The sequence below is a fragment of the Lytechinus variegatus genome, chromosome 9, assembly GCF_018143015.1.
Source record: "Lytechinus variegatus isolate NC3 chromosome 9, Lvar_3.0, whole genome shotgun sequence".
Taxonomy (NCBI): Eukaryota; Metazoa; Echinodermata; class Echinoidea; order Temnopleuroida; family Toxopneustidae; genus Lytechinus; species Lytechinus variegatus.
In genome coordinates, this window is record NC_054748.1 from 2502240 (window position 1) to 2515461 (window position 13222).

The 13222-nt window shown below is 37.8% G+C and overlaps 1 protein-coding gene across 4 annotated transcripts in view; it reads right to left on the reverse strand.

The window, feature by feature from the left end:
* LOC121422115 (uncharacterized threonine-rich GPI-anchored glycoprotein PJ4664.02-like) overlaps window positions 1-13222 on the reverse strand; it is a 32219-nt gene that overhangs the window by 3580 nt on the left and 15417 nt on the right. For 2 of the 4 annotated variants that reach the window (XM_041616948.1, XM_041616946.1), the window contains exons 3-6: window positions 6311-6482; window positions 5620-5819; window positions 2356-2540; window positions 850-967 (exon numbers count right to left, since the gene is read on the reverse strand). In XM_041616948.1, the coding sequence (XP_041472882.1) occupies window positions 850-967; window positions 2356-2540; window positions 5620-5819; window positions 6311-6482 (675 nt within the window). Of the gene's footprint in view, window positions 1-734; window positions 968-2355; window positions 2541-5619; window positions 5820-6310; window positions 6483-13222 lie in introns of all 4 variants that reach the window. The other 2 variants (XM_041616950.1, XM_041616949.1) reach the window with 1 other exon arrangement.

Here is a 13222-nt window from a genome sequence, read left to right on the forward strand (position 1 = left end):
CATTCCATCAAAAGAAAGATTTCTTCTTCAGGACGACATAGTTTAATTAATCACCACAACACCAATGACTTAGCTTGTTTATACGTCTGGGGTACATGAAGGATAGAATAAGTATCATCACCCCAATATAAAAAAGGGAAAAAAGAAACACATAGGACCGGTAGAGGTAGAGGCCCCAAAGCATTCAGTCATGGGAATTTTCCACCTTTTTTTTCAGACAGTGTGCACATCTCAAAACTTTGTATAAGAGGTCGGCGTTTATAAGGCTTTGAGCTCTTTTTGTCGTCCTCAATTCCCATAAAACCTTTTGTTATGTAATTGTATTTTCTTTTGTCCTTATTACCTTTGTTTATAATATTTCTCCTTTGTATGTATTCATGTTTTTATGGTGAATGAAATAAATGAACTTGAACTTGAAGGTAGTCCTGGGGAAGAACTAGAAGTCCCACATGGGGTCACTGACTGTCCTACGGGATACTTGTTTCTGGTGTGAGAGACAGGATAACTTATAACTTACCTTTACAGGTAGAGGTGGTAATACATGTAGGGAAGAACTAGAAGACCCCCTTGGGGTCGTTGATTATCCGATGGGATACAGGTTTCTGGTGAAATAGGCTCTTATAACTTATCTTATAAGGTAGAGGTGGTCCTGGGAAAGAACTAGATGACACACTGGGGGTTGGTGATTGTCCGATGGGATACTAGTTTCTGGTGAATAGGCTCTTGTAACTTACCTTTACAGGTAGAGGTGGTACTAGGGAAGAACTAGAAGTCCCACTGGGGGTAGGTGACTGTTCTATGTGATACTAGTTTCTGGTGTGAGAGACAGAGTAGGCTCCTATAACTTACCTTAACAGGTAGAGGTGGTACTAGGGAAGAGCTAGAAGTCCCACTGGGGGTCGGTGACTGTCCGATGGGGTACTGGTTTCTGGAGTGAAGGACAGGTGATACATGTCCCTCAACCGTTCTACAAGACATGGAAAGAAAGAATTATCCATAGTTAAAATACTGATCCTTTTACTTTCATAAGGTCATGGAACTTTATGTAATCATCACAATATGTAATTCTGCCATTTATTTTTGTATTTCTTTATATGCATTATGATTACTGTGTTTCATACATTGAATTATCAATAAATGCAGGAACACCTGAAAAAAACCTCTACTTCATTTTATGTACATTTGTGTTACCAATGTCAGATAATAATATTTACTTGTAACCTAATATTGACAGAAAATTAAATGAACAAAAAAAAATGGCAGGATGAACAAGAACACATCTTAGAAAATTGTTCATCAAAGCAAATGCTAAAAAAAAAATCTTACCCAAATCTGTATTCAACAGTCTTCAGACTTTATTTGCAATGACAATGCTTGAAAATAAATGCCAAATTTGGATCAAAATTTGAAGCGTTATAATATTAGCTTATCAAGAGTGAAGATTAATGAACATTGTCAGTACACACTGGGTCCAGTTGGGTCCAAAGGGTGTTGATAATAAAAGCAGGAATCTCTGCCCAAATTTGCTCTTGACCAATGGAAAGACAGGATGTCAAAGGTTTCGGAAATAAAATCATAAATTGGGATGGAAATAGCAAGTTTTCTGGTATGGTGTCAAGATGAACTGGGCCCCTCCCCATGAAAGGTTCTTTCAGAAATGTCAGAAATCTACACCAAATTCCCCCTGAATCAAAATTATAATTTTGGTAGCTTATACATGTATCTGTAAGTCTAACCTGTGAGTGATACCAAGTTTTACGAAATGGTATCAACAAGCACTGGGACTTGTTTCATAAAACAGTGCTAATATTGCTCAGCTGTTCTCAACAGATCAAATGGCACAATTTCAGCAGCTTTTAACAGTAGCTGGTAACTTGAAAATAATAGTAGGCTTTATGAAAAGGAGATAACAGAAATTCTATGCCACAATTGCTGTCAACCAACCAAGTCACAGGATTTCAGCAGCTTATGCCAATAGCTTCAATGATTTAATATCCCACTGCAGTCTGGCGTCCTTTGGCAAGGCGTTAATCCACACTTTGGCAAGGCGTTAATCCACTCTCAACCCAGGTGCTAAATGGGTACCCGGTTAGATGTGAAAGTCAATGTAGCTTGCCCAGTACTGTGTGCGCCTCACTGGCGACTGACTGGAATACTCCCCAGGGAGTAAAGGATGTGCACACATAGTGTGCAGGAATGACTAATTGAATCTGATGACCGGGGTGATAATACATCTATAAAGTGCTCAGACACGTCGTTCCGATTTATTAAGCGCTATATAAAAGCGGATTATTATTATTATTAAATGTTATAACATCAAACAGGCAGTAGTTCTAAACTTAATTCTTATCCCACCTTCTTGGTAGCTCTCTCTGTATCATCATCTCAGCTTCTTCTTCAATTTGCTGCTTCCCCTCCACCGTGCCTGCCTCCATACCAAACGCATTGTTGGCGTAATCTTGTTTGACAACATCAAACCCTCGCGGGACTGGTTGGAGATGCTGGTCCTGAGGGCTGCCAGGGTACTGTCTGTATGGGTACTGAAGAGGGCGCAATTCAACAAATTAAATTCGACAGAACCAGGTGGGATTAAAACTAATCATTGCTGCCTGCATACCGAGGAGGTCAAGATCCAACTATTTCTCAACAGATTCATAACTTGGGAAATGAAAACTATATTACTGTCTTTGTAGGAACGGAAGAGGGTGCAATTCAATAAATTACATTCATTAGATTCATAACTACATGTAGGTAGGATTAAAACAAATATTGCTGCCTACATGTGTACTGAGGAGGGCACAATCCAACTATTTCTCGACAGATTCATAACTTGGGAAATGAAAACTATATTACTGTCTTTGTAGGAACTGAAGAGGGTGCAATTCAATAAATTAAATTCATTAGATTCATAACTACATGTAGGTAGGATTAAAACAGAATATTGCTGCCTACATGTGTACTGAGGAGGGCACAATCCAACTATTTCTCAACAGATTCATAACTTGGGAAATGAAAACTATATTACTGTCTTTGTAGGAACTGAAGAGGGTGCAATTCAATAAATTAAATTCATTAGATTCATAACTACATGTAGGTAGGATTAAAACAGAATATTGCTGCCTACATGTGTACTGAGGAGGGCACAATCCAACTATTTCTCAACAGATTCATAACTTGGGAAATGAAAACTTTATTACTGTCTTTGTAGAAACTGAAGGGGGCGCAATTCAGTAAATTAAAATCAACAGATTCATAACTAGGTAGGATGAAAACTAAATATTGCTGCATGTATGTGTACTGAAGAGGGCACAATCTAAATGTTTCCCAACAGATTCAGATCTCGGGGAAATAAAAAATATTGTGTTAATCATGTTTCAGTTTGATTTTATTCAGCTTCAAAGTGATACTCAGGGCTGCAAATACTCATATCTATTCAGAGTAATGTTCACAGAGCAAAATGCTGAAAATTTCATCAAACTTGGAAAACAAATAACAAAGTTAATGAATTTTTAAGTTTAGCAATATTTTGTGAAAATAGTTATATGCAGGTCATCATGAATATTCATTAGGTGGGCTGATGATGTCACATCCCCACTTTCTTTTTTCTTATGTTATTACATGAAATCATGATGGTTTCATTCTTTTTATACATTTATGAATAATGTGTCTCCTTCATAATAAAACAAGTTGCAGCAATGAATAACTAATAAATGCTGCACTATATCAGTTTTCAATCAAATTTTTCAGCTCCTGGTAAAAAAATTTGAATAAATCTAATTTCATATATAAAATAACAAAAAAAAAAACAAGTGGTGATATGACAGCATCAGTGTACTCACTAAATATTCATGAAGACATGCCAAGAACTGTTTCATTGGAATTATACATACAGTCCGACCTCTCTTATCCGGACACGTTGGGACCAGCACCAATCCGGATAAGGGATTTATCCGGATCTGGGAGACCCAATATTAAATACACGCAGCTGCGCTGCCGGCTGCCTCCCCAGGCCACCGGCGGTAGCTACACTGCACTATTGTAGTGGGCGTACGGTAAAGACAATATTCACTGCAGAGTCAGTGCAAATTATGTGTTTTTTATTGAAATGAAATCGATCGATGGCCAAAACTCTTGGATAATTTACCTGCTAAAATGACTGAGGTATACATCGAGCATACTTCGAAAGAAAGTGAATGACTCGATGAAACCAAGTTTTAAAATGAGATCATCGCGGTGGGTATCGCAGCTTCGCAATGTCAGCCATTGTTCCACTGACTGTAGGCTCAAACATGATAGATGGCGCTGTCCGTATTGAGGCCTAAAGTTAGCTAGCAAGACATGTGTTGTTTTTCCCGCGAATCAAAAAGAGAAACGTAATGAAATGTTTGCGCTGCACCCTGATTTACTGGAAATTATCATTCCTAAAGTTCTTTTGGTGATTTGGGTGAGATATTTTCATGAAAAATATGTTTGGTGTAGGGTGACTATGTTGGGAAATATATGTAATCAGAGTGGGTTTATGTATAGGATTGAGTTTAGATTGAAATCTCATTTCCTCACGTACCTGTACTAGATTAAAAAAAAAAAAATCTCGGCAAGTGTGCGTCCGGATAATAGAGAGATCCGGATAAGGGGAGGCCGGATAAGAGAGGTCGGACTGTATCTGTAAAATGCCATAACTTGGTTTTTCTATGTCCGATTTTGATCAAATTTTCAATGCTATGTTTGTCTGATTTTTCATCTTTTTCAGCCTGGAGCATACCTTTAAAGGACAAGTCCACCCCAACAAAAACTTGATTTGAATAAAAGAAAAATTCAACAAGCATAACACTGAAAATTTCATGAAAATCAGATGTAATAAGAAAGTTATGGCATTTTAAAATTTTGCTTATTTTCAACAAAGTAGTTATATGAACGAGCCAGTTACATCCAAATGAGAGAGTTGATGACATCACTCACTTGCTATTTCTTTTGTATTTCATTATATGAAATATGAAATATTGTTATTTTCTCGTCATTGTCATGTGAAATGAAGTTTCATTCTTCCCTGAACACATTGAATTCCATTATCTTAACACTTTGTGCTTAAGGCAAGGGGGTCCTAATCGTCAAATTCGTAAAAATTGAAATATTGTATTATTCAAACAGTAAAAAACAAAAGAAATAGTGAGTGACATCATCGACTCTCTCATTTGGATGTAACTGGATCGTTCATATAAATATTTTGTTGAATTTTGATGAAATTTTCAGCATTGTGCTTGTCCAATTTTTCCCTATTGATTCAAATCAACATTTTCTGAGGTGGACTTGACCTTTAATAGATTTCATGACCTCACAAAATTCAGTTACCAGGGCCCAATAACACAAAGGTATAATTGCTAATGAAATGACCAATCAAGGTCGTTGTTGCATGCGCATTTGCTCAGTAGACTGACCGGGAACCAATCAGAATTGATCTTTTAATTTCGCGATTAATCGCTAAACTTTGTGTTACGGGCCCCAGTTCTCGAACTCTGGTGATGCAGAGTCAACATTAACCTTAGTTTTAAACTTTGTCACAAAAACAGCGTTTTCTGCCTCTACATTCAATAATCTTTAAGTCTGTAAACCCTTACTTACTTTTGCTTTGAACTGGAGCATCTTGAATGTATCAGGATCCATAGGACCGTCTTCCTTCCTGGGTTTGCGCCCGCAGCAGCAGCAACAGCAGCAAAGGCAACAGAAGAACAGTAGAGCCAATGGAACGAGAACGGCCGCGATGATCCACAGGCGGGCTGGAGGCTCGGCCGATGGCATGACTGTGGTTGATGGTACGACCTCTGTGATTGCAACATGAGAAAAAAAAGGATTTAACAATATCATGAGTTTTATTTCAATCTGCATTTCCTGTACACCACACAAGAAAAAGGTCTTTGGATTTCTTTTCAACAGCAGTTTTTGTTACAGTTTTGTTACCTGGGTATAATCTACTGGGTCATCATTCTATGTTGCTCTTTTTCCCTCTCTCCCTTCCTCCTTATTCTTCCCTCTTTTTAAAATTCTATTTCTCTCTCTCTATATCTGCCTTTAAATCATGCCCTTTCGCTCCATTTTACCCTTCCCCATGCCCCCCCCCTATCTCGCTTTATGTTCCTCTCTCCAATTTCCCTATCCTCGCTCTCCTGTCCATTCTCTTGCTTTCAACCATGCTCTTTCCATTTTAAATCTCTTCGACTCCCTCAGGATATCTCTCTTGATCTTTCTCTCTCTCTCATACACATTCTCTCTGTCAGACTCTGGCTCTGTACAGTATATCCCCAGCATGTATTACCAATAGGTGGACTGTTGACTGGTACAGCCATATACAGGGTCATCTCTTGGAGGGTGAGCTCATCCAGCACCGCCTTGGCCTCCCCCGACAGAAGTTTGGTACCTTCCTCCACTATGTAGAATGTCAAATCGACATTTTTGGTGGGATTGGTGAGTCGGGTCATGTCTATTATCTGTACGAGGGTGTCATGGAAAATGGACATCATAACTGAGTCAGATTTATCTATTTGTGATGAATATAGGCAACTGAAGAATACTGGAGAATATCTCTCACTGCAGAAAAATCTCAATAAAAAATAATAAATCCATAATAATCATTGTCATATCTTTGTGTTCAACATATCTAAAGTAATATGTAATTTACAAAGTGTGCTTCACATTGAATAACATACACAAATGCAACATACAATGCACTGGATAGACAGACAGAGAGACAGAAAGATAGATAGATAGATAGACAGACAGACAGATAACATCAAATAAAGAAGGAACAAATGAAGCACAGCAGAACAATGACAGAGTGAAGGAAGTGATGAAGAAACAGTGGAAAGAGATGGGCAGACAGATACATAATATACATAGAGAGAGAGAGACAGAGAGAGAGAAGAAATATAGAAACGGACTGAGAGAGGGGGTATAAAAAGAAATAGAGAGAGAGAGAGGAGAGGGACATAGAAGGAGAGAGAGACAAACATTCAAGGTGCATGTATTATGAGGCACAAATGGATCCAAAATTGGCAAAGACAATCGTCGTCATCCCTCTCAAATCCTACAACATAGCCTTTAATGCCATGCTTCAAGTACAAAGCATTATAGGCTTAGCTAGTTACCGTGGCGATGGAGAACCTAATGATGCTGTTAATCATCGTACGATTGGTCCATTCTTGGGAATATTTTTTTAGGATTATGACTCATAACAAGGGAAGCTACAGCAAGTTATTAACACCACCTGTTTTTAATAATGTCCTTTACAAACAACAATTGAATGATGACCAGAACAAATTATTTCGACCATAATTCTGGTTACTAATCCACAGCTGCTATTGAAAAGCCAAAACATACCTCCCTCTGAAAAAAAGAAAGAAAAGTCATCTCAAAATATTGAGTAAAGAAACTCTACTGTGCAACAAAGTAATAATAAAATGTTGTAAGTGGAGTCAGCCATCTTTACCAACCCCTTGGAATGGAAAAAATTGTATCATTGGATCCCCATACCCCAATCATGGAGCTAGCAGCTCTATGACCCAATGATTACATGCACACTGCTCTTGTAGAGGGGGGAGGGGGAGGGCATTGAAACACACGCATATCTTACCATGGTTTTCAAAAAAATGATTAAAGACAATTTGTTTATTCTATATATTTTATGGTTAAATATCTCTAAAGGCCAACGCACACCTTATGACCTGACCGGTCGCCACTGGCTTGCATCTGGGTGAGAAGACCGGTCAGACCGGTCAGAGACAAGTCGCAAGGAAAATCGGAAGGATTTGACACGTCGAATCCTTATGACTGGATCGCAAGCTCAGTCCAACCTCCAGCCAATCAGACAGCAGAGTTGCCAATGCGTATTATGATAAACAACGTGCACATGCAGTAGTAAGTTCAATTTCTAGGATGCTATGCCAAAAAGCAAAAAGCGCATGCGTGAGTCGCAGATCGGATCGCAAGGTGTGCGGTGTCTTTACGACTGCCATGCGATTCATCTCCCCTCACTCAGCCGCAAGCCAGCCGCCGACCAGTCACATTGTAAGGTGTGCAGTGACCTTAAGATAATGAGTGCATCATAATTGCTTTGCAGGAAGGTATTTATTCACAATGATGCTAACTGTGTATACGTGTATGCACATGTAGGGCCATACATGTACTTCTCAAGTCTTCAAAGTCGTCGATAGAGAGATGTGAGTGATATGCATTAAAGCTGTAATCATATTACCTGCCATTGTTTTTTTATAACTGGCAAGATGCCATTAAAAGCAGATCAAATCCTGCAGGTTTGTGGAGACAATATTTTCTTGTCATATCTGATATAAAATTGGCCAAGGCCAGATCTCAGATATAATCAAGGAATACTGAAGGACAATGGGAGTATTTGAGATGCCTTTTCATATTAATTCTTAAAACTGATGAGAAATTGCTGCCCTCAATAACATGTTAACATCTTTGAAAAAAAATTACAGCAAATAGTAGGGGAGAGAGATAGGGTTCCCATGCACCCGAATGATATATTTTTTTAACCTACATTTTTGGAATCCGTAAGATGTCTAGTGAATGAATTTTGATGTTCCCAAAACGAAATATTGTCCCATGGGGTTCAAATTCAAGATGGCGTCCAAAATGGCCGCCATATTCATGGGATTTGGATTTTCGTACATAGATTCCGACACAAACATCCATTTGCCACAAAATTAGTGTCATATGAAAGACAAATAAATTTTCTACAAGTTGATACTATTCATGGGTGATGAAAAGGTAATTTGGCTGAGATTTTAATAAGAAAAGTGCAATTTTGAGATTTTTTTCAAAAAAATTGAAAATTTGTGAAATATATAATTTACCATAAATCTAAAGAAAATAGCGGAATCGCCTCGAAATTTTCTAGAAAACTTTCCTAATATACAACTATTAAGTGGACGAAATTCCAAATTGATATCATTTTTAGTCACAAACTTATAATGTCTCAAACTTGAAAATTCAATTTTCAGAAATTTAGCTTTTTTTACTGCATATCGGAGACTTGGATATACTAATGTATATTGTCGCATTTTCAACCCAGAAAATGGAAATAGGCCTTAATAAAATGCGAAATTATCTATTATTTTTGTTAGTAGAATTTACTACAATCCCTTTATTCTTCGATTTAAAGTCGGTTGATATAGTTTTTGAAAGAATTAAGACTTTTTGCCAAAATTTGTATGTTTTTGGTAAAAAAGATACACATGCATTGTTATTGATCAGATTTATTATGAATATCAGTAATAAATAAAATCTCAACATTCGATATTAAAGAGGATGTATCAACGAGAATATTGGCAGGCTTCATGCCACCATAAGTATCTTCATTTGCTTCAGATAGAAGGAAAATATGTTGAATGTATTAAGCGATTTTGTGCTAAAGTGAGGCCAAAAGCAACCTCAGTGTGGCAGTCACACTCATGAAAACGATTACAAAGTGACGAATGGTATGTCATTCAAATAATACAATAGCTAGGCTCAGCCTCTCGCATCGATTGTGTTGGTATGACTAACACACCGTAATGTACAGTATGTAATGTGCATGGTAATAGAAATGTATCTGATTAAGAAGGATGCAAAGACAAAAAAGGTGTTTTTGTAACATTATAAAGAAATTTATTTAATGAAGTCTCTTGGAAACAGTTATAAGATACACTTGCACTGCAGGTAATAGAGATGAAGTTCTGACACATCAATAAACAACTCAAAGGAATATGTCGAAGCTATACCCCCACTTTATCTGTATTTTTAATCTATGGCATGTATTCCTAAATCAGTTTTATCGAAGTTATGACATTTCAAAGTTTTGCTTATTTTTAACAAAATGGTTATATGAACGAACCACTTACATCCAAATGAGAGAGTCGATGATGTCACTCACTATTTATTTCGTTTTTTATTGTTTGAATTATACAATATTTCATTTTTTACAAATTTGACGATTAGGACCTCCTTGCCTGAAGCACAAAATGTTAAAATAATGGAATTCCATGTTTTCAGGGAGGAATGAAACTTAATTTCACATGACAATGACGAGAAAATAGAAATATTTCATATAATAAAATACACAAGAAATAGTGAGTGAGTGATGTCATCAGTTCCTCATTTGCATAACGACCAAGATGTGCATATAACTGTTTTGTGAAATGAAGCGAAACTTTAAAATGCCATAACTTTCTTATATTACATCCGATTTTGATGAAACTTTCAGTGTTATGCTTGTTGATTTTTTTTTCTCCTTTTATTCAAATCAAGTTTTTGTTGGGGTGGACTTGTTCTTTAACATAACTTTTCAATGCGACACCATAGGAAAACAAATTACAAACGTTTTGAGGGTATTCTGAGTATGAGAAATTAATTGAGTGGGTTATCTTTATTCTTTACGATTTAGAATAAACAATTCTGATATATTTAAGTGACAAAAATGACAAAACCTCTTTCTGTTGACCAATGTAAAGAAGGGGAGGGTTCTTTTGGTACATTGAGATGTGTATGGTTGTGTTATTAATCTATTTAATATTTTCAAAAGTAGAAAATGTGACGAATCAGTACCACGGAAAGGGCCTCCTGTAAATTGCATTTTACAATTTGCAACAATTAACTTATATCATGTCAAAATGTAAGCATTATGGTTCTTAGGGAGGACTAGACAGACAGGCAGCCAATCACTGCAGGCTCATGTGCTAGATTTGGGCGATCTTTTTGAGCTAAAACTTTGTGCCAATGTAATCTTGAAAGATATATTCCTGATCCAAAAGTTGTAAACTTGGACTGGAAAAGCAATTTTGCTTGCTGCAAAATTCTGGAGTATTTTATTCTCTTTGAGAAAAACCCACAGAATTTTCTTGGTTGCCATCCGGGCAACCATGACGGCAGTTTTGGTTGCCAACGTCACCCGGGCAACCGCTAATTTCGAGCCCTGCTTTGGAGTGGGGATGGTGGATGGAATTTCACTCACGTGTGATCTGTTCCTTCGCAAGATTCCTCCGTTTTGGCTTTGATACTTTGATACTAAGACCTGGGTTCCACACAGACCTTGGATGCTTTAGCTAGTATCCAAGTGTGTTACATTGGATGTATAACTCTCACTGGCTGTCCTACATACAGAGGTTGTAGATCAGAACTTGCATGTCGATAATTCATTTCCTTCACCTTGTCTTGACTATTCATGAGAAAATCAGTGGTAGTAGAATCTCTCGAGAAATAGTGACATGATAATGTGGTTCTGATGGTCTACCAAATAACATTTCTGCTGGTGATCTCAAGTTACTTTCGACTGGTGTTGCTCACAGGTTCATCATTGCTAGTTGACTGTCTTGGCCAGTCTGAGAACAATTTATCAACAGATTCGTGACTGTACGAACCATCCTCTGAGCTAATCCGTTTGATCTTGGATAGTGTGGAGAAGAAGTAGTGTGCTTGATATTCAACTTTTTTTTCTTCTGCTGCCTTGCTTGATGTTTTTGGCATGTGTCACACTGCTTTATCAACTGGTCAATGTCCTTGTTGATGTTTGACAAGAACACTGTCTCACGAGCAATTCGTCTGTTGCTTTCGATTCCCATGTGTCCTAGGTGAAGCTGTCCAAGGATATAATTCCACAGTGACTTCGGTAAGATGACTTTACTTCCCGTGAAGAGTACTCCATGTGATAATCCGATGTTATCTCTGTACGACCAATACTGCCTAAGGGATTTCGATAACTCTTCGACTGTTTCAGGCCAACTCTGAGTAACTATCCGCCATAATGATCTGGGACTTGGATCATTGGCCGTTTCTCTCTGATCAAGTTCTGTCCTCTTGAGTTGTCCGAAGAGTAAAAAGTCGATCGCATACGCGAATCTTTTTCCTCAGAGCAGATGGATTTAACTCTGACACCTAACGGTACATCACATTGGGATTAGGAAGTCGACTCAACGGATCGGAAAGAATCATGTCGTTTCCAGGTCGGTAATTGACTTGACACCGGTTTTCTTGGACTTTGATAAGCGATCCCTGTAGATGTGGCGGTGCACTTGTAATGTTTTTTTCCATATAATTTCCAGTGGTCTGTCATTGATTATGACTGTGAATTCCTTCCCGAACAGGTATTATAAAAGCGTTTGATACCAAACATTAGGACTAAGATTTCCCTCTATGTTTGAGTAGCTGGACTGTGCAGTGGAAAGACTTTGGATGCAAACGCAGCAGGTTACCTTCCCGAGGCAGGCATGCTCCTAAATCTTTCATTGATGCATCTATCTCCACAGTTCTCTCACTCTCTCTCTGGGTCATAGAACTGTAGGCATGCACCTGCTGATACTGAACATTTTAGGCTGTACAAGGAATGTTCATGATCATCGTCCCAGATGAAGGATACTTCCTTGTCAAGAAGTTATCGAAGTGGTGCTGACTTTTCCCACAAGTTTAGGAATATATGCTGCTAGGTATTTGAACAACATTAAGCATTTCTGAACATCCTCTATGTCCTTGGGTAATAGTACTGTTGGCTTCTACCTTGCGAGGGTCTGGGTAGATATCTGATTTAGTGCACTTTGAGCCAAAGAAGTTGATAGCTTCTTTCTTGATTGTGCACTTGGAGCTGTTGAACACTAAGCCTTCTTGCTTTGCTGTCTCCATGAACAAGTACAGATTCTTGTCGTGTTCCTCCACGTTGATCTTGATCTTGTGTGCTGCACTTGCGTGGTGCATCTATGATAAGTTTAGTGATGTCCTTGACACGTAGCATCGCTTTTCCTTTGAAACTACCAATATCATCGAAGTGCTCTGGAAATGGTTGTTCGAGATTCTTATCACTTTTGATAGGTGTTTGTTTAGGTTTAGAGTTAGGTGTAGATGTGTCATAATTGTACATTGAGTGAATTGTGATAATTCCAAGATCAGTGCAACCTAACAACCCAAGGATAGCTGAAACCTTGACATCTGGTACATAGAATGTCTGTGTTGACCATTTTGGACTGTAGCATTTTATGTCAAGTGTACCTTTACATTTAATTGGAATCTCACCATAAGCTTTAAGTTTTACTGGTGTTTATTTCACTAATGATTCCCACATTCAACTTTATATTTCCTTGGCGTACGCACTATGATTGTGTTAGTATTTGCACTTGAGTCAAGTCTTAGGTAGAGCTTATGTTGACCGACTATGTGGACATTTGTCAATGTTAGCAAATGCTAC